General features: G+C 33.2%; 2 protein-coding genes across 2 annotated transcripts; both read right to left on the bottom strand.

Annotated features, from left to right (window-relative positions):
- Window positions 1-3,502: 3,502 nt before the first annotated feature.
- Window positions 3,503-13,015, bottom strand: LOC142637661 (protein root UVB sensitive 6-like). Its single transcript, XM_075811780.1, has 13 exons — window positions 12,580-13,015; window positions 11,377-11,475; window positions 11,087-11,200; window positions 8,812-8,883; window positions 8,600-8,710; window positions 8,401-8,520; window positions 6,160-6,261; window positions 5,981-6,053; window positions 5,715-5,798; window positions 5,554-5,618; window positions 5,327-5,428; window positions 5,033-5,218; window positions 3,503-4,054 (listed from the first exon to the last, which is right to left on the bottom strand). The coding sequence occupies exons 1-13, from the start codon at window positions 12,943-12,945 to the stop codon at window positions 3,983-3,985; spliced, it is 1,566 nt and encodes a 521-aa protein (XP_075667895.1). The 5' UTR covers window positions 12,946-13,015; the 3' UTR covers window positions 3,503-3,982.
- A 3,547-nt stretch (window positions 13,016-16,562) lies between these two features.
- LOC142605629 (uncharacterized) lies at window positions 16,563-18,115 on the bottom strand. Its single transcript, XM_075777062.1, has 3 exons — window positions 17,990-18,115; window positions 17,443-17,504; window positions 16,563-17,005 (listed from the first exon to the last, which is right to left on the bottom strand). The coding sequence occupies exons 1-3, from the start codon at window positions 18,057-18,059 to the stop codon at window positions 16,700-16,702; spliced, it is 438 nt and encodes a 145-aa protein (XP_075633177.1). The 5' UTR covers window positions 18,060-18,115; the 3' UTR covers window positions 16,563-16,699.
- Window positions 18,116-22,604: the final 4,489 nt, after the last annotated feature.

Raw genomic sequence — 22,604 nt, 5'->3', positions numbered from 1 at the left:
GGGAAAATGCTTGAATTTACAAGAGCAGATAGATTTGTTTCAGAGGACAGTTCTGTCAGATTTGCCAAAGCATTTCAAAAGCTCTTATGATCTTTCAGAGTACTTGTCAAAGTCTATATTTATATTATCTATAGGCAGTAATGACTACATCAATAACTACCTTCAACCCAATCTGTACAAAACAAGCAAACATTACCCTCCACAACCATTTGCTCAACTCCTTGTGGATGCGCTCAGCCAGAGTTTTGAGGTTGTCTCTCTTTCTAAACTTAAGTGACCATCATTTCTATTATCCATATCTAAATAATTTGATTTCCATAATTAATTTAATATATTATTCTTGCTCATTTAATTAATACATATATACTAATGGAAAATAAATTTGTTCAACAATTTACATCATGTGAAAGTGGTTTCTCTCTCGTTCTAGATAATTCAATAATTATAACAATAGGGAAAAGGGGATTTGAATCCTAAATCACAGGTGTCAGAAATATTGATACACATGTGTACATGCGTGCACATGCATTAAATTGTTTGCCTTAAGATACCTTATCAAATCATAATATGGATGATTTTTTTTCCTTGATTGTTCATAAGCAACAAATTTATCATTCACTCATATATCTTGCAGTTTTACATAATTTTTCATGAATCCACAGAGGCTATATAGTTTAGGAGCCAGGAAGATAGTAATGTTTGAAATCGGCCCCATTGGATGCATACCATCAATTACAAGGAAAGTACGTAATAAGCACAATGGACAGTGCGTGGAAGAAATAAATCAGATTGTCTCACTTTTTAATCAGAGACTTCCAGCATTGCTTAAAAATTTGACATCCACTCTTCAAGGCTCAACCTTTGTTCTTGGCCAAGCTAATTTTCTTGGCTATGATGCAATAAAACATCCTTCTAAATATGGTAAAAATAATTTATTTTCTTCTAAGCATTCATAGTTACTGATTTACAAGCAATATAGATAATTTTCTTTATTGTTTACAGGCTTGACAGACTCAAAAACACCATGTTGCACTACCTGGGAAAATGGGACTTCAGGGTGCATTCCACTATTGCCTCCATGCCCTCATGCAGATCAAAACTTCTTTTGGGATGCCTTTCATCTTACTGAAACTGTTTGTTCTGTCATAGCAACCCGATGCTTCAATGATGCTTCATTTTGCTCTCCCTTCAACATTAAACAATTCATACAATTGTAAACTACACACATTATATATGTTAATTGTATTAGCATGGCATAATTATTCTAGATTATGTGATTGGTAAAATTAAATTTTTCTTTTTTTTAATGTGGTAGTTTTAGATATTAATTTTACAAGTTGCAAACCATGCAATACGCGGGAAAAAGTAATATAATTATTTTAGAACAAAGTTTAACTATAAAATTGGTTGTAGCCTAAATTTACAACCTTACTCAATATTTTTTATAGGAGATGAATTTTGATAAATCCATCATTGAATTATATCTTCTTCTTATATCCTTCATGCTTGCAAAATTTCTAGAAAATTAAATATTAATAGTTATGTCATCAATAGATAGTTTAAATTGCAAGTTTTTGTAGTTTAAAATTATACATAAAATATAAACTTATTGATCATATAGTAAATAATATTCGATTCACACAAAATTTAACATGTGTATTAAGAGCATAAAGAACATACAATTCAACGGTTAGATTTTCAAATATATAATAATGTTTATTTTATTGAGTAAGGTTAAAACCTTAAGTTACAATTAACTTTGTAGCTAAAATTTGTCCATTATTTTATAAGAAGATAATGTAAAATTTGTTGGTTAAATAGTGCATGTGTTATTTAAAAGCATTTTATATTTTTATAACTTTTATGTAATGGAACACATAATGTATTTTGCATTCAACAACAATACATAGCAGATTGTAATATATATTTTTTATATAAATGGAGAAAAATGTTATTAAAATGATTTTTTTTAATACTATAATCGGTTGACTAATTTGAACATATCCAATAATATTAAAATAAAAATGTACACCCCTCATTCATGGAACACATGTAACATGTTACAATAAGTTTAAAATTTTAGCATTTTTTCTTTCTTTCCAAAACTACAATCCCTATAAAGTATATACTATAAATATTCTTATGATTTCATTCAAACCCTAGAAAGTATAATGCCTATATTTGAAACTTGAATTTTAAAGTAATTTTTATCTCCAAAAAAATTTAAGCTAATCTTTTGAATTTCTATCATTTTTATTGCTTTTTCCAAAAACTTAAGAGTGGCTCAAATTGAATAAAATTTCATTCTTTTCAACCCAAAAAATTAAGAGTGACTCAAATAGAATAAAATTTCATATTTTTCAACCCAAAAATTAAGGTAAAAAAAAGAGAAAATTTTGAGCTAAAAACTGAAAAGACGACTTATAAAAAGAATCAATTTAAGGTCCAATTAGTCTAAAATTAACTGAAGTGGACCAAAATAGACTGAAGTAGACCAAAATCGACCGAAGTGGACTGAAATAAACTGAATGGGACTGAATTGGTCCTGATGCACCAATATGGACCTTAATTGGACCAAAATAGACTGATTAAGACAGAAGTGGACCGAATAGGCCAAATGAGACCGAAATGGACCAAAGTGACTCAACAGGAGCGTAGCATAATAAATGTTGCTCTTCAACTTTGAGATATTAATTAGATACATTTTTACCATATTGACAATAGATAAGAATGCCTCATGGTCCCAAGCCAAGTAGAGAAGTAAAAATGAGATCACTCACATGTAAACCATCATAAATCAGTACCAACTAGTAGGTCAAAATCTTATAGCAAATATTTTATTGCTATTGTAACTTTTACTACAAATATTTATACAACTCCACCCGCACAACCTGATCACTGGGAGTTGGGACCACAGACCACCCTACGTTGGTGGAGATTGATGTATGCCCAACCTTGTGCAACCAGAATTAGCAACTAATCTTTTACATTTCTTGCTTGATCATTTGTATAATTTAATTTAAATTTCTAATTCTCATCGTTAACTTGTGCATTTCTCAGGAAGTCCTGTTAAGTTAGGCGTTAGCAAACCCTTTCTTTCTTCTCCCCTGAAGTCAAATATTTTGCCTTATGTCGTTCCTAATTGGAAATCACCTCGAGCTGTAAAAAAGCTGGTTTCTTCTCAACTCAGTTGAGTTATTAGCTGCCAACTCATGGATTTTTGCATATTGGTAATATCTTGAAAACCCTATTGGCACTTTTTTTTTCTACGAAAACCCATTAGAAAATAAAGCAGTGATGCGCTATTGAGTATTGGTTAGTGCCTTTGCATGGAGCTACTGTGCTTGCATGACTAAAGAATCCTGACATGAGTTAAAAATTTTGAGCTATTTTTCATTAAGCAAAAGGGATACAGCATGTCCCCACCTACATTGTTCTTTGTTCTTTTCAACCTCAATGCTCAACCAAGCTTTTAACACATTCTCAATAATCACCTGTGCAATATGAGCAAATAAAAATTTATTGATTGACAAGAAAAATTCAACTATTCTGTAAACACAAACATGGCGAGTCGGTGACACAAGAAGACAACAAAAATGAAAAGAAAAAACTTCAAACCCCAAAACATAAAAGAAAACCCCACCGATAAGAGAAAAAGAAAAACAACCCAAATCTATGTGCAACTATTGTATGAAACTTCATGCCTAACAGCACATCCCTTATAACTGAAGACTGCACCGTGCCATCTTCAAGTGTGTTTCACCATGCAGAGAGTGCAAACTGCAAAGTATTTTTGCACTGTAACACAGGCTGACCATCTTAATAAGCCCATGGTTCCCATGGTCCTATTGGTTTAGTGCTAGCCTTTTTGTCATACATACCTCTTTGTCTGCGGTGTCTGAGGCAGTACAAGCGCTTGGCGTTGTTGAGCACCTTATAAGTCAAACCCCAGTTTGCATACAGATGAAAAAGTATGAGCATGTCATCCTGATTTATCACTTGCACATAGCCTAGCTCGGCCAGGATTAAGAAGTGATTCTGACATCTTCCACCCCTAACAAAAAGGAAAAAGCCAAAACAGAATATTTGTATTTTAGAAAGAATGTATCATAACCCATAATCAGTGAATCATCATAACTACATTTGGGTTGGTGATTGAAACGTGAGTCTAAACACAAACACACACACACACACACACCCAAAAAAAAAAAAACCATATAACAATAGACTTCATTCTAATTACTGCTTAATTCCTGTCAAGATCTTTGCCTTCCAAAAGTAAGAATTCAGAGCTAACGTCAGGTGCTTTTAGACAACTTCCAAGATAATTACTGAAATAGTATCCAATAGCCTGTACCACTAAAATCATTCTTTTGTTCAGAATTTTGGATGAAATTCCATCTTGTTAAAATTACATTATGTAGGAGTTGGACAGGTATCTAATGGGACCACCTCCCATGCAAAATTGCTTGCAACCACAACCATACTGTACCGAATACAAATATCACAATGCAGGAAACACTTTTGCAAATTTTTTAGCAAAAATAGGCCCAACACTACGTTGTTTCAGAATGTAATTTATAGCACAAAATTTCATTACAAGAGCAAAACACACACTACAGATTGACAAGTATGTAACAGCATTGGACTCAAATGTGCACCATCAAGTGGTTGTCAAACATTCTCAAGGCTTCATAGTACCTCCTGTGCAAGTGATTGAGTATAAGCCTCTCCAGGATGGAAGGGTGATTAAGAGTGTAGATGATCCAGTGTTGGGAGTCTAGCCCTTCATTTTTTGTTTTTCACACTAGCACAATTAAGTAGGCATTGCCTTGAAGGAGGCCTATTAAACTCCAGTAAATTTCTCACTTCTCTAAATTTCTTGTAACTGGTAACCCAACTACTTCAAAAGCACCTTAAGCATAAGCCCAAAGGATGCATACACAAAGCTCAAAGCTAAAAATACTGCACATTGACACACACACACACACTTCTCTGAGGAAAAAAAAAAAGATAGTTGATTTCCAACTACCTGCTCTGCAGCTTTGCTCTTAAAAATCCCATATGATTTTGAGACCATCTTACATGACTCTGACATATGAGCCTCAAGATCAGTAGTTGTCAACACAATATCTGAATAGTTATTATACTCCCTCTGCTTCTGAGAACTAGATTGACTCTCATTTGATGATTGTACAAAATGCAGAAGCACGTGAGCCTGTTATACAAGGTTAACTAAATCTTAAACACAAAACATATGAGGAAAAAAAACTCATGGTTAGTTTAACCAGTACAAACAAAGTCAAAGATGAGTGAGAAATCTCACATGGAATGCTGCTTTTAGAATGTCATCTGACTTTGCCTGATCTTTGAGCAATGCATATACTTTACCTTTTGATGGGTTATATGTCACAATATATCTCTCTTTCTGTCACCAATCAAGAGGACATAATGAATACATACAAGAGAGACAGAGATAATTAAGAAAAAGAAACTACTTAATCCATGAGAGCAATTTCCTTGAAATTTGTTTCTTCCCAAAAAGGAAATTACCTCAAAGAGAGGCTCTATGGCAAGATATTCACCTGGGTCTTGGAAAGCATCATTAAATCTTTGCCCTGCCAAACAATTGCAAAAAAATTCAGATTGAACTCCTAGGAATAAGAGGACCAAAATCAAGTGGGAAATCTTGCAATATGGTTCCTCTCACATACCAAGAACAACAGGCCTATCTTTCAACCATGGAAATCTGAATATGTTTTCGTTCAAGTTCCCCTCCCGCAATGAGGGGACTCGTCCTGCAAATAGAAAGAAAGAATGATTAAGTCATTACACATTATAATATACACCTCTCATGCGTATATAGGGGACTAGTCTGCTTCATTTAGGATACCATAAAGAGATCATCAGATATAATTAAAAAGAAAAAAGGAGGAAAAATTCTGCCTCTAAAGTAGGCCACTTATGGTAAGTTAGGAACCTGTCTTAAGGAATGAATCAACTGCCACAGTGAATCTTGCTCGGTTCAATGTGTGCAACTCTACAGACTTAACCTGAAGGAAAACATAAGTGAAATTAGCCTTGACTAATTCAACTTACACAAACACAAGGGACGTGAAGAAGCTCTAATAAACATTGTATCCTTCTAACCAATCTAACCTCTTGGTAAGAACTGAAGACATATCCACACGAAAGTAAAGCAAACGTAGTAACCAAGGACGGATTTCTTTTTGAGATCATTATGCTCATCCCAGTTCCGAGCTTCACAAGACAAAATTTTTACTAGCAGAAATTAGTACAATGGAGGAGAAGAAATTAGTACATACTAGCAGCACACATATGAACAGGCCTACTTTTCCAGCTTACCATTGACAGTTTGACACTGTCACATTTAGTCATGAATTATATCATTTACATAAAAATGCTAACATATATGTCCATATCGTTTACTCCTCTTGTCCCCAAGTATAAATTTTTTTGAAATGGCATGACAACTAATGAAAAGGTAAAAATATAGTAATCTTCTTAATGTCCTAATAAAAAAATTCTACTCAAAATTTTTTTAATGGTAAATTACACGTGCTCCCATGGGTTTTGAACCAATGAATTCACCCTCTTCCCACACTTGTGAGAGGAGGAAGTGCCATTTGAGCTTGGGCTCATTGGCAAAATGGCATTTACTTTATATTGAAGGTGACAACTTCTGATAAGAACCTTGTTTGGCTTTTGGGGGGGGGGGGGGTGGGGTGTGGGGAGATGAGAATAATATAGGAAACTGAAGTTCCATTTTTGAAAAGTTTCATATATTGATCAACCCGAAAAATAATAGGTTAGCATCTATTGTGGGATGGAAGCATATGATTTCTATAATGCCAGAGGCATATGATCAATGCAAGCTTTGTTCATTCCGTATTTCCATACAACACGACACACACACAAAGTTTAGTTTAAGTTACAATTAGTATAATTCAAATTAGTATTCCGTGACTTGATAAATTTTCATTAGATGAGAATTATGACAAAACAACTTTTTCCATCAAGATGATCAAAGATTAAGAATACCTCATATATAAAATGTTCATAACTGTGGTTCTTTATATTTTAATAGATACAAGTAACATGGCCTGATGAATTGGATGATAGATAACATTTGATTGATACAAAATTTGGTGTGCGTGGGTGTTAAGCAAAATGTGATCATGCAACCTGATGGTGGATGACGTAGGACAGAAGATGCGATGGGCTTCGATACCAGTTTGATACAAGATTTTTAAGAAATTCAACACTAAATTAGGTTCTTTGTGAGTTGTTAGACTTAAAAGATTCTTGAATGGGTCAAGGTTACAAAAGGTTTGGGTGGGTCATAAAAAAATTGAGTCTTGAAGGAATTCAATGGCATTTTGTTTTTCAAAACTTTAAATTAGATGAAAAAAAAAGGAAAGATAAACCCTAGATAATCCATACCTTAAAGCTTAAGAAAAGCTGCTAGAAGTTTATTTGATTATATATAGTCTGAATCTTTAAAGCTTACATAAAAGCCTTTATATAAACTATTCCTAATTATTGCAAAACAAAGACTAGGATTCCCAAACAAAGAAGAAAAATGACAATTAAACTAAGTAGGAAAGACAAAGAGAACTCCAAAACTTAAAATAAGACTCATGGCTCTCTACTATAGTTAATAATAACTGAACCAAAAGCTAGATAACCTAGATCACAACAAAATAAGACTTGATTCAACTTAGACTAGCTAATCAAGATCAAAAGAGTTATAAGTATTCGAAGTGGGGTTGACAATAACATTCCCTGTCAATGGGATTATCAAAATGGCAATCCAGCTAAAAGTTATTAAATGGTATAACATAACTAAGAGTTACGTCCAGTGTAATTTGAACCTAATCTATATAAACATATGCCAAGGTACTTATCAAAACAATCTATGCCAAGATAATAAACTGAAATTCAGACTCAATTTCCCCCTCTTGAACCCATTACTTGAAAAAAAAAATCCAAGCACCTTTCTGTTGAAAGGCAACCCAATTACAATTGTTTGCCATACACAAAATTTTTACTTTGCTCTACATAATCATTTAATACTATAGAATCCTATTTGATAGTTTGACACATGAATTGATGAAAAGGATATGGCCGCCAATGATTGAATGCTGTAACAAGGAAAAGACCATGTAGGAGGAAAAACAATTTGTTAAGAGAGAATAAGCAGCCTATATTACAAGCTCAAACCTATTTCAGAGAGTACTTATGTTAGATGTAATGGTGTCAAAACAGTGTTTTGGGCCCACAAACCCATGTCACTATAAATTTCATTTGATAGACCCATCTCACATTCCTAGTTATAATCATAATGCAAAACTAGAAAGAGGAGTTTAATAAGCATACCAGATCTGCAACATTCCCAACACATTCTCCTTTAGCAGTTACGTCCCCGATGTTTTCTCCTAAGGCAAAGGCTTTGTAAATTGCTGTACGAGTTGATGTTGATGTTACAGCAGCCACATTCTGAAAGCAAATAGTAAAGAATATAAAAGCTCACAACTACATGGCCATAATAGATTGTGTAATGAAAAAACCATCAAACCTTTACTGCATTAGCAGCACAAGCCAAAGGAAGAAAAAGGTGTGGCATAGCTGCAGTTGCCAACTCCACACCAAGACCCAACTCCATAAGGAGATCACTCGCAAATCGTAGCTGTAACACATAATTTTGGGGAGATGGAAGGTATTATAAGCTGGGAGGTGTCAGGTTGAAAATTGGACTGCCAAATTGAACAAAACAGCTATTAATTATACCTGTTTTAAATCATAATCAAACTTCTTTCCTTGGCGGGCAAAAAGCATTTTCCCAACACGACCAGCACCATCCTATAAATAATGTAAATTTACCTTCATGAACACATTGCGAATTTTCCAATAAGACCACAATCAATCTCAACAAGAAGGGCTTGAAAGTAATTAAATAGAGCAAGACAGGGAACTAAATTGCAGTCAAAATGGAACCCTTTCTGGTACTGCTTCCTAAAATATTCTAAATGCAATTGGCTGTCAGCATAAAGTGTAAATTACCAGTAGTCTCCAGCATAAAGAATTTTTATTCCTCAACATAAATGAGTAATATTTTGGGAATACTACAGTGGAACACTCGAATGACAAGCTACTGTAACAAACAGAAGCCCATTGACAAATAATGTTCATTTTCTAATGATATAGATAAGAACATTATGATAGTATGACACAGAACCCAAGCAGGAAAAAAAAAAAAGAAGAAGAAGAATAAAGCCAATAGACATACAATGCAACAGATTTATATTTCAAACATGAACAGTACATACCATCGCTTATTATCCAACTGAAAACTATATATAGCAGCAGTTCCTCATTTCTAGAACTTTAGACACATTGTAATAAAACAGTCATATTCCATTAGAGTCTTTAATTTCCTTGAAAAATGCACCCTTGTGGAGTGGACTACTCAGCTCAACAAAGGCTTGCATCCAAATATTCAGGGCTGGCTACCAAGAAGCTTCAACGGCATTTATCTCTATCTAGAGCCAAATTCTTCAAATCACATAGCTCTCCTAACTGTGTCTACTCAATACTCATGTCCTCATTGACCTGGTTTCCTTCATTTACCTTCAATCATGGCACACCTATACACTTGTGCAAGAACAGGTCTTCATTGCATATGGGCAAACCAACCATCAGATACATGTCAATAGAACTAGTTAAATAGTTCACTGAAAGCATGAGATGTGATACTAAATGCCCTTGGTTAAAAAACAACAACAAAGACTTAGTCCCAATTTTTTTGGGGTCAACTATGAATCCTCAATAGATTAGTCAAGGTCAACGCCACATGTATTCTTTTCCTCCATTCTATTCTATCTAAAATCATACTCTCTGTCACTTTCTTAATTGACATGTTCTTTTTTACCACTTCTATTAATGTTATTTGGTCTTCCCCTACCCTTTTTTTTTTCTTGACTTGAATTAACTCACCCTTTCTTATAGGTGCATTAGTCGTTCTCCTTTAAATATGACCAAAGCATCTTAAGCGGCTCTCCCTCATCTTTACATCAATAGGGGTCACCCCTACCTTTAAGTAGATTTCTTCATTTCAAATCCTATATTTCCGTGTATTTCCACTTATCCATCTTAACATTCTCATCATTTTATGAATGTTGCTTCTTATCAGCCCAACATGTAGTACCATAGAGCATAGAGAGTCTTACAAGCTTACAGCAATCTTATAAAATTTTGCCTTTAACTTGAAATGTACTCTATGATCACACAATACCACGATACTCTTGATACATTTTCCATCGACCCCACTCTTACCCTATAATTCACATATTCTTTAATCTCTCCATCTTTAAGAATTATTAATCCAAGATATTGGAAACTCTCTCTTTAGTATCTCTTGACCATCAAGTCTTACCCTCTTTAGGAACCCTTTCATATGCTTTCTCCAAGTCAATAAAGACCATAAGAAGATCTTTTCAGGCCTCTCTATATTTTTCAATTAGACGTCTATGTCAGAAAATAGCTTCCATGGTAGATTGTCCAATGACAAGCCTTGCGTATTCATTGTGTAGATGGTGTTTTCTATATACTTTTGGTGTGATTTTGATGTATATGAGGTGAACTTGTTTGTTTGAGTTGTGATTTTTGCTCAGTATGTGCTGTAGTGGTATGTGTGACCTCTAGTGTATTTGAGTTGTTTTATTTTTGTGAGAGTTGTGTTTACTGCTCAGTAGGTTTGTAACTGTGTCTTGATTAATGAAATTTCTCATTCACTAAAAAAAAAGCATAAATAAAGATCCTCCCACACATCGAATTCATTTGTACTTCAAAGAATTAAACTCTTAGTAAATAGTGCATATATCAGATGTCATGTCATACATCCAATGGTAACATGCCATTTAAGATAGTTTGAGCCACTTATTTGCATGTGAACTTCAGTATGGGTCATGCATGCTATCTTGCGAAACTAGCACACAGGAAAACTTGTAGCTTTATTCATTTTGAAAAATGGATACTATCTTGTGAAATGTAACATTGTGTTCACCTTGAGAATCCAGTTAATAGCAACAGCGCCAGAAGTTGCTTGGTTTCTAGAGGCTCCAACTGAACTCAAAAGTGTTTGCGTCGCAAAAACACCCATTGCTCCACCAAAGAAATGCTACAATGAATAACGATAATCATTAGTACTGCATTTAAGAGCACCAAAATTCTTGAATCCCCACTGGCTGGTATTAAAACATGAAGTGCTGCATGTTCCAATTCTTTTTATTTAATATCTAGTTCCCCATTCCTGTATGAGTCCACCATCATTCCAATGTTTCACTGAAAAATTACCTTCAAAGCTCTCCACTTCATAAACGGAACATACGAAGGCGAGACACTATCAGGGAAACCTTCTGGAACCACATAGGATCTTAAAAATGACATCAAATCCTGCACCAAAAACAAAGAAATATAATTCAACAGATGCGCCACATCACAAAGTCTCCATTCTAGTGCATTTAATAATTATAGCACACCAAACATCCATTCTTTCCATCAAATTTTCTGCATTAAATAGGTTCACGATTTGACTTTGATCATTATGGACATGAAAACCCAATTTTAACTAACAATGAAAACTGCTGCTTTAGTGAGATTATATGAGCATGAACATCATAAGTGGATATCTAGCAACAATTTTAAGTTTTATTATTTTTTGATAGGTAAGAATTCAATTTTATTGATAAAGAAAGAAAAACTTGTGCTCATGATGATGAACACAAATGGACCAAGCAAAAAGAGTACAAACAAATAAAGATTTTAATCGATCCAAAGAGCATTATATGTCCTTAAACGAACGGCGATTCCGCTCCTTCCAAACAATCCACATCAAACAACCGAGCACCAAGTTCCACACATCCAAGCCATGCTTCCCAAAACGATTCTTAATTTCTTATAAAACCAATCCTAGAGTCAACAAGTTTTATTTATTTATTTATTTAGTTATTTTAATATATATACTTTTACAGATATAATAAGACTTGAACCAATGGTGTCCATTTTATGATGATTGCTTCTATCCATCAGGTCAAAACACCAATACCAATAAATAGGCTTGCGTCGATGAGTTTGATCATTATGGACGGATAATCAAAATCGCGTTCTATACATGCAAAACTAATTTTAACTAACAATGAAAACAAAACTACTCCAATTTATAAGCATGGACATCATAATGGGATATTTAGTAACCATTCTTAATTTATAACTACAAATCATGAAGTCAGTAAACTATATTTACATAGAGTTGGATTCAAATTACGTCTGGTTTAACTTTAAGCAATGTTACAATACTCAGTATTTATTAATTGAATGTGAATTTTAATAAATTCACCATTGAATTACATTAGCTTCATATATTCTCCTTTCCTGCAAAATTTCAAAATGATCAGATATCAATAGCAATTTCATCAATCAACTGTTTAAATTCAAGTTTTTACAGTTTATGCATCGAATGGTAAAATAGTATTTGATTGGCATAACATAGAAGTGAACCTCATGTGGAGGTTGAGGAGTGTTCAGAGTGAGGGCGCGAATGGAGGCTTTGTTGAAGGTTCCAGAGAGTGCGTCTTTTTCTGCCACGTAGTTCCATCTGCGGCCGTCGATTTCCTCGGAGCAAATCAACCTTAAGCTCGAATTCACATTCTCTTCCTCCACCAGACCTAGACTCGACCTCCGATTCTCCGCCGAGTCAACTAAAGAAAGCGGAAGCGGCGGCGGCGGCTCTGGCTCTGTTGAATTCGAATTAGAAGAAGCGAGATTCGCGCTTATACGCAGCGTTTCGCGGACGAGGAGAGTCTGCGCCGTTGAGTTGGTTTGGGATTGCTTCAATTTGATCGGAGGAGGAGGAGTAGTCGCCATTGTAAAATGAGTCTGTGTCAGTGTGTGTGTGTGTGTGTGTGTGTGTGTGGTAGTTTACACGGTTTGATTTGAAGGAAATGAAAGAAACAAAATAGAGGTATTGGTTGTAACGGTTTGATTTGTGTTTCGTTACTACACACTTTCACTTCACTGGGGCCAGCCTTCTTTTTTATTTATGTACTGTATTTATTTACAGTTTTTCCAGCTCATGAACAACTATTTAAAGTTTTACTTTTTTTTAAGTTATAAACTTATAGTCATATTTTTGTTCAGCCTTTATTTTCAAGTTAATAGCATTTACATCTGTGTTTTTAAAAACTATATATATTTTACAACCAAAAAAAAGAAGAAGTTATTTTTACATATTTTAACATCTCATTTTATAACTCACTCAAAATCCTAATTTTTATTTTAATATACAACTCATTAAAATAATATAAATTATCTCATCAAATAATATAAACAACTTATTTCTCTCTTCCTATTACCAAAAAAAAAAAAAAAAACTTATTTCTCTCTCTTCTCTCTAAATGAGTCAATCTCGTACCGAATGATGTACTGTTTTGACCAGTAAAACAATATATTTCGGTACCGGTTAATACCAGTGTACCGTTTCTGGTTTACCGTTATTTTTTATATTTATAAATAAATATATATGTATGTGTGTGTGTGTATATATATATATATATTATAATAAATATAAAAGTTTACCATAAAACATTTCCTCAATTCAAAACAAATTATTCATAGTTTTAGACTTTAGTATCAATAAGAAAAAAAAACACAATATAAAAAATAGAAAACTTCAAAGTTACCATTGTATACTAAGAAAACAAATAATACTAATAAGTTAATGCAAATAAGTTACCATTCTACCCTAACAAAAATTCAAAAATTACAAAAATTCAAAAATTACAAAAGTTTAAAAAAAAAAAAAACTTTTTTCTGTACCGGTCGGTATTTCCCGAAATTGGCCGGTACATGACCGGTATGACCGATATTTAAACCGGTACGAAACGTTGATATTTCGATACACATACATACTAATATGGTACAAAAATGTTAGACACGTTTACGCTATATTCAAAGAGAGCTAGTCACAATTGTGCTTCCACTAATTGTCACACAACACACAAACCACACACTTCCTCATCTCTTTCACTTAAATGTTTGATGAAACTTTTGTCACAAAACCACAAAGCTCCCAAAGACACGAATTGGCTCTCATATATGTTACACTCCATTTGTTTTAATGTTAATATTTTCAACAAAAAAAAAAGACTAATTTTCCAAAAAGAGTATTTTGGAAAACTATCAATTTGTTTGTTTGTGTTTGATAACGACATTGAAAATAAGTTAGAAAACATTTTCTAGTATTTGGTGTGGGGTGCAGCAGTTTGGTAAAGTAGCATTGTCATTTGTCGTGCCATACGCAGAGGAGGCAAGGGCGATTTCGAGGAGTTTCCACCCTCAAATAGGGGGGCCACATCAGCGGCACGCTACCACAGGAGGACGTACTGTAGAGAAATGGGCTAGGAGCGAGGGTTAGCCCTGACATGCTGAGGGGATGGTGGCTGCCACCCCATTTAATGCATCCCACCAAACCTCTTAACCACATTTATGTGGAAAAGACTATTGAGCAGTGCTGCCTTGGTTGCCGCATCTCACAGAAATTCTAGAAAGGTGCCTGATGGGACTAGCACTTGAGTAGTGACCTGCATGATCAACAAATGGAAGGCACAAATTATCTAAAATGGTCTATAAAAGACAAAAGGCCCCCCAAAGAGGGGGATCGAAAAAATAGCAGAGAAAAACGTTGTAGCACAAAGAACTAAAATTGTAAACAAGTCTCATAAGTGATATATTGAAAAACCAATCTCCTCGGACTTGGTCGAGGAGAGTTTTCTTTTGCAATATTGTGGCAGTCTTCTGTCTTTCTTTGCTTCCTTGTTATTCCTGACCCATAGTGAACGTTATTTAACCCATAGAAACCTAGTCTTACAGCCCGCTCTCTACAAATTCATTATGTGGGGTTATTTAGGCTTGAGTCCTCCAATCGTTTGGGCTTAAGAACCAAATCCAGTCCCCACATTTGGTATATACAAAAAATTATTAACATTTTGTTATAATTTAAAACATGTATAACATGTATATTGTGTAAATCAACTAATGTAACCAATTTAAATTGAAAAACAAAGTATGAATTCAATTAGGATATTAAAGCTTTATTGTGTTTGTCTCAAATTTCTCATACTAAACAGTTGTTTGACATTTGAAAAGTTCTATTAGACTTATTACATGTTTCAAGGTTAAATCATAAGAATTTTCTTCTGCTAATACAAAATCTGTTGGCATGAATATTTAGATATCATCTTCATATGGTTCAAAAGAAAATATTTATCAAAAAAAGAAAATATTTAGATCTTTAAAAACAAAAACACACAATTGGATAGGGTATTTTATTAATAATGAAGGATAGATAAGCATCTTGGCATCTAGCATAAGATATTTATTTCTGGAGAGAGAGAGAGAGAGAGAGAGAGAGAGATTTCTATCTCTGTGGCTTGAATTTTTTTTTTTTTTTTAACTTTCCATTTCGGTTAGCTTTGTTGCTAACTTTGGCTTGGTTTTGTGATTTGGCTCCGAAGTGTTGTGTATTTTACTCTGTTAAGGATTTTGATCATTTTCAATTTACACCTTAACTTTGTAGAAGATAAACATACAAGAATACAACTAACTCATTGTAAAATTGTTTAGCCATAGCTTTTGTAAATTGAGACAGAGTTATTTTAATTGGGTTTTATGAGAGCCTTTGTATCATTTGTTATTCCCTACTTTAATTCCATTAGTGGATGTACGTAATTGCACAGCAGTGAAAGGGGACAATAAGATGCTCCAAACGTGAATCAATTTTTGTTTTTTTTTTTAATGATAATTTGATAATAACAATGGGAAATGAGGATTTGAACCTTGATATTTTTGTTAGAAATACTAAGAAGTGTCCCTTAAAATACAATGCTCTCTCGGCTAATTGTATTATGTATATCACTCGAAGCCAGAGCTAGGAACTCCTTTAATAAATAAAAGTATGAACCAAGTATGAGGAAAGAAAAGAATTGACTATGAAAGAAAATTAAAAGTAACATTCGTGATCAGTTTTCAGTCTCTTTAGAAATTGTTTCTAACGCAACATAAGTAATCAATTCATCTGTGGTTTTTTTTTTTATACAAGATAGAATGATACTCTAGCCTAATCTATGTGTATATGTGTGTGAAGCTCCCTCCTGGAGACTTGAACCCGGCCCTTGCCCCCCACACTCCACAAGCACTTATACTTGTGGAGTGACCATCGCACCAAGGATGTACGGTGTTAATTCATCTGTGAATTTTAAAGCTAAAGATAATATCCTTGATTATTTCCTCACCACAAAATAATAAACTGTAAAACAGATCAAATTATTTAGCATTAATATCACATTATATTATATATTACTTCACAAAACTTGTCTAACTTCACTTTACCAAAAGGCTTATGAAGGCACACTTAATGTACATCACTTTTATGTCTTCTACTTCTGACTATCATGTCAAAGAAACAAGCAACACTTTCAGTTCCTATCTTTGCCTTTATGATCCATATAAAAACAAAACAAAAAAAAAAACCAAAAGAAAGATAACCTATTTTATGCAGGTAAGGACTTCACTTCCAACAGCAAAATTGTGAGCCTAAACCTACTCATGATTTTTGTTTAACTCAATGCCAAGGCTCATGGTTATTGATGGGTGGTTTACGGCGACCCATTCCCTGATAATCCTTGTGCATCAGGTTCACAATCTCTTTGGTTGCCTGAAGAAGCCATCGGGCTTCATGATCTCTCTGAGAAGTATGGTACGTTTCTAGAGAGGCTGGCTTATTGTCAGACCTTGAGGAACTCTCCAAGCTGGCTTTGGTTGAAGCTGCCTTGGAATCTTGAGAGTTTTGAGGTTGAGCCGGCTTACTCCTAGGAATTCTGAAGCTTGCAGACTTCGATGACTTTGGCTCCAACTTGTTCAGATTGTTCTGATGGGAAAAAATGAACTAAATTAATGTCAAGTTGGAATACTTAAAACTTATACTACATGACATTTGAAGAGTTTGGCTTGGGGTTAATACATGTGACTTCGATACGACATATGTCCTAAAATTATTATATATCATTATCGTGTCCTGTTTATTGTACTAGAGTATTGGACGGAAGCTATTGTCTTTATATCAATGTTGTTCAACTTCTATAAATTGTTGATATTTGCAAGGAATTGATTATAACATAAAAGTTGTTCCCAAAAAGTATCTCAACATGCATCAAATTAGGCTTATATATGTTACGTAATTTCTGCACATTTTCATTTTACATAATTTTTTTTTTTTTTTTGAAAAAAAGGAATATAAAATTGCATATTAATTTGAGTGCATGTTTTTGTGAAGTGTGAGAGAGAGAGAGAGAGAGAGAGAGAGACCTGAACATTCACTTTATATTGGGAGCAGTCAAGAGGCTTCTTTGAGGCGTCACTGTCCTTTCCTGCAGTCACAGAACAAATATTCATAACAAACCATGAAATTTAGCTTCTTTGCCCACAACCAAGACATCGCAAAATTTAGTTTCCATATTGTTAGAGCAATATAATTTCCTTTGTAAGATTGTAGAATATCAAATTGTAATTCACATAAACTGGAACACCTTAATATATATAAGCATCAAAATAACATTCCTTCCAACAACAAAATTTTCGATTATGTACATACAAGTATGGTATCCACAGATATGTTCACCATGACATCTATCAAGGCTAAAGGTAAGGGAAGGAATCTTAAAAGGGTTTTCAACACTAGCTATTCAATTATGTGTTGGAGAGTGGTGTTTAGGCCCTTGATAATCAGCATTGAAAGCTACAAAACCAGCCACTCTGTACTTCTTAGGAGTTTTATTACTATCTCCCAGTTTACATTTTACTTTAAAATCCCCCTTCACTTCAAGGTCAGAGTTTCCATCGAAATGGGTTGCACCTGAAATCTCTGAAGTAGTGACATCTTGCTCCTTAATCTCTTTGCTCATCAGCACTTTGTGGACTGCCATTTTCCTTCCTCCAAGCCCTATTTTCCTCAAACCAGCAGTGTTAACACCATCCAGAAGTCCCTGTAATTCAAACTCTTATATACTTCAGTTAATCAATTTTTACTAAGGAGAATACGTATATATTATGCTAGCTATAACAAGCCTAAAATAACAAACCTATACCTTTTGCACCCCAACATTTTTTCTTGTAGCCTCAAGCCCTTCTTCACCTACAAATTGAGGTTAAAAGTTAAAACAAAATCATCTCAAAACTTTGGTATATATTTTGATAATTTTTAAAAAAAATATTGGAGAAGAAAGCACTCTTGACTTTACCTGGATGAGAGTATGCAGAAGAGTTCCTAAGGGCATGCATGACAAAGAGAAGCCCTAGTAAAAAACTCGTGAACCTTGTGTGCACCATATTTGTGTGTTTCTTCTTTTTTTTCTTAGTTGTGAATGTATGTTGTTCAACAACAGAAAGAGAGGAAACTTAGAAAACATAAGTGTAGGTTTTATAGAGATTTCAAAGCTAAGTCAAAGCTAGCTAGGGTTCCTACACCTGGTCACATAAAATATTAGTACATAGCTCCTGGGTATGTGCAAAGCTTGGGGAAGCTCAATGTAAACAAATAATTAAATTAATGATACACTTGGTTAACAGAAAAGAAAGACAAAAACAATGGTCCAACTTCAGAAGTTTGGAAGTGGTTTTTGGTTGTATAAGAAAAATGGTATGTACAGTACAATGTTTTTTCAAGTAATATTGGTGTCATACCCAAGATTGTTACATCTACTTTTTCTAATCTAAGATTAATCGTTGAAATGAAATCAATTGTATTAGCTAGCTAAATGGTTTTTCAGGGTGTCTATGTGAAAGTGGTTAAATAAATGGTAATATGGCTTTTGGAATTTGGATGGAAGCAATGGGTGAAATTGCTTTGCACTTATCTTCTGCCATGCATGCAACGTGGATGATAATATGGTGGGCCAAATCTTTTAAAGGGTTTTTAGTTTAGAATATATGTATTGGAGCTTTCTGGAATAGGAAAAAAAAAATTAATTAGGGGCAGAGCCACGAATTAATTAAGAATGCAGCATGGTGAAGACGTGAGAGTTCTTACCCATTTTTCTAATCAACTACGAACTTCAAATTGCAGGCTTGGTGGCTTACTCTAATTGGCACTTTCATGTTCAAGAGAGAGTAATTTTAATAAAAATTAAAGGAAATATCACTTATGTTATGGCATAAAATTAATGTTCACATTCTATTATTGTTTGATGAGAAAATCAATAATAACTTATAAGATTGTGAAAAATTAATGTTATGTCTATAGCAATATTGTTTTTTCCCCCTCTTTTAAACTGTTTTCTTTCCTCAAAAATCAAATGTATTCATTTGTCTCATACTTTTTCTCAAGCCAAGTTTTTTATTTATACAAATAGTTTTAGAATAACTTTGTTTTTGACTAATTTTGATTGAGACTAAATTGGTAAGACCAACTCGAACTACAAATAGTTGAGTCACTATGTTAGTATTACTGTCTAGTCTTCAAAAAGTTAGAAAATATGCTTCCAAACTCAACTAACCTCCTTAAATGTAATTACACTACTGCAACACACCTTGTAAATTAATAGAGTCAATCTTGGCAAAGATCTAAGTCAAAGATTCGGTCCATAGTGTGAATATATATTAGGCAAGAGTAAAAGAATGTGATAGCTCTGGCGGATTATTCTTCCATTGGATACCCTGCTATTTATGTGGAACCCTTTCAAAAAACAAACGAATGATAATACTGATATGGTCTACTAAGGGATCTTTTTTTATATATATATATATAAAAGCAAATTTTAATCTATAGTCTATTGCGTGCTCTCCATGCTAGTTAATTATTCTTTATTATCAAGTCAAAACATCAATTAATTTTTTGTATAAATAGAATTTGAACTCCGAATATCTCATTTCATGACAAAATTTTTTACTAATTAAACTAACGGTAAAATATACATATATATACCTCCTTTGATTTGATACAATTTTACAGATACCTCTAGAGTTTTCAATTTTTTCTAACCCTACATTTTGTAGTAGCATATTTTATTACAAATTATTATAAGTAATTACTTATATTCACTCTCATTAAAATGATTAATGAAAATTAATCAAGAATAATGAAAAGCTAGGTTTGTGGTTAAAGAAAGAGGGAGACTTGGTGTATGGGGTCACTTGCATAGTTGCATCCAATGTAGAAATGATTAATAGAACAACATAACAAAGAGGATTAGGAATGATTAATAGAACAACATAACAAAGAGGATTAGGAAATTTGAAATTTTAGGACTGTCGATTAAATTACATTAAACAAGAAAGGGTGTATACTGTATAGACGCACTTTATTCAATTTTTGTGTATAGACGCACTTTATTCAATTTTTTTAGCAATTCGAGAAAAATAATCCCTAACCCTATACAATTGGCAAATAATAGTTCAAATTAAGGGAAAAAATTAATTTTTTGAGGTTTGAAGATGACAAATTATAAATGTAATGCATCCAAATGTTGAAGAACTAGATTACTTGAAACCTAACTCTACAAGATTTGGATTTTGTGTGTGCATGTAAACGTGGTCTCAAGTGGACTCCAAGTATTCATCCCAATGTGAATCCAGATGTTCAACATCTAGATTTCTCTCTTTTTTTGCCTACAAAGTACATTCAGATGTTCAACACCCAAATTTATTGAACATCCATATTCACATTGGGAGAAAAGAAATTAATTAATTTTAATCCAGATATTCAACATCCAAATTCCACTTGACTTCACTTTTACAAATATGCGTAGAATCCAGATTTTGAAGAGCTGAATTTCATCTCACATTTATAATTTGTTATCTTCAAATCACAAAATCTTAATTATTTTATTCTATGACAATTATATCGTTTGTGAAAATTATTTCTGTCCAGTAAAAAAACCACATGATATTAGGAGGGGCAATGCTATATATATATATATATATATATATGATATGATAAAAAAAAATTCCTAAGATATGTGGATTAGAAATTTAGAAAGCTTGAATATCACCTCAAATTCCTAGCCTTATATATCAGGAGATTATCGAAGAGTGTTAAGAATGGAGTAGTTTCATGAAAATTTCCTGTAAATTCTCAAGACTGCTCATGTTATTATGGCAGCGATGCCTTTGTTCTAATTTTGCCATAACAAGGAAAATAAAGGTATGTTATTATCTGGTTACAATTCCGTTTTGAAAGCCAAGTAAAAGGCAAAAGGACACGGTTTATGGATCTGTTGATATATTTTATAAAGGGATCACTTCTATACTTCCAAGTATAATTTAAATTTATTAGCAAAGTCACATTACTTTCATTGTAGCTTTCTTCATTAAATTAAATAAATTTATTAACAAAGTCCTCCACCCCTGTGTCTATAAACATATATATGTGTATGGTTTCTGAGAGGTGAAGTGATTTTGTGAAGAAGTAGGTAAAACTTCGTTTTTGTTTATTGACTAGAGTCTAGAGATATACATAGTCCTGATTATTCTACAACATATGCATTTAATACCCTCCAATAACTATTATTCAATAATTATTGGTGTACTTTATTTTTTTTTTTTTTAAGTTAGTGAGTCACCTTAAGGGCAGAGGTTGGTGACCGGCCCCAAGACAAAATGGCTTTAAGTAATGCTAAAAAGGCTGTAATTTTAATAATTTTTGAAAATATTCTTCTATAACATTTTCTTCTACCGAAGAGAAAAGTTAATAAATGTCTTAAGAACATTAATTTAAAAATTATTTTTAAAATAATTTTATGAAAAATAATAATGTAATTAATTTTTTAACGACTTTTTATATTTCCAATAAAAATGGTGTTAAATTTTTTTTAAAATGATATTATTAACAATTGTTATAAGAACACCGATTAATATGACCATTTTTTTATCATACACATACACATATGGATACTGCAAAATTTTAACTTATAGCATTTATTTCATAATAATAATTTTTTAAATTTAAGACATTATTCAATTTTTTGTATAGACAAGATTCGAACTCACAAAATTTTACCAATTGAACTAACTAAAACTTACAATATTGTTGATTAGACTTTGATAGCACAAGGTGAAGAATTGAAGGGCATAATTATAATTGGGGAAGAGAGGCATGAGCATCAAATTAAGAGCCTTTGGACCATTAGCTCCTCGGCAAGTGATTATGCATAGATTTACTAAATCATATCACCTTGTAACAATGAATGAACATATATATTATTAAACAAAAGTTGATTGTTAGAGAGAGATTTTTAGAACACGAGGGCGTGACATCCAACTTGAGATGCTTGTGGTTGCACCTTGATAACAGTAACTAAGTCGGTTCGACAGGTCATGAGGTGAAAAAAGGAGCTAAAATTAACCGACAACTTTAGCTCAGGCTCATAGCTGTCTTGGTCTGATTTACCACACGAAAGCACACTCATTTTCTTGGAAAGTTCATCTTTGTTTCTATTTGTAAAATATGCTAAAATCACAACATCTTTAAAAGC

Source organism: Castanea sativa, chromosome 1 (assembly GCF_040712315.1).
Source record: "Castanea sativa cultivar Marrone di Chiusa Pesio chromosome 1, ASM4071231v1".
Lineage (NCBI taxonomy): Eukaryota > Viridiplantae > Streptophyta > Magnoliopsida > Fagales > Fagaceae > Castanea > Castanea sativa.
This window is presented reverse-complemented; position numbering and strand designations above follow the sequence as displayed.

Coding starts and splice junctions, on each gene's coding strand:
- LOC142637661 (XM_075811780.1), bottom strand. CDS start 12,945: ATGGCGACTACTCCTCCTCCTCCGATCAAATTGAAGCAATCCCAAACC. Junction 5,799..5,980: donor TGATTCATTCCTTAAGACAG/GTTCCTAACTTA, acceptor TTCTATTTGCAG/GACGAGTCCCCTCATTGCGG. Junction 5,429..5,553: donor CCATAGAGCCTCTCTTTGAG/GTAATTTCCTTT, acceptor GATTGGTGACAG/AAAGAGAGATATATTGTGAC.
- LOC142605629 (XM_075777062.1), bottom strand. CDS start 18,059: ATGGCAGTCCACAAAGTGCTGATGAGCAAAGAGATTAAGGAGCAAGAT. Junction 17,505..17,989: donor CACTACTTCAGAGATTTCAG/GTGCAACCCATT, acceptor CTGTGACTGCAG/GAAAGGACAGTGACGCCTCA. Junction 17,006..17,442: donor AATATAAAGTGAATGTTCAG/GTCTCTCTCTCT, acceptor TTTTCCCATCAG/AACAATCTGAACAAGTTGGA.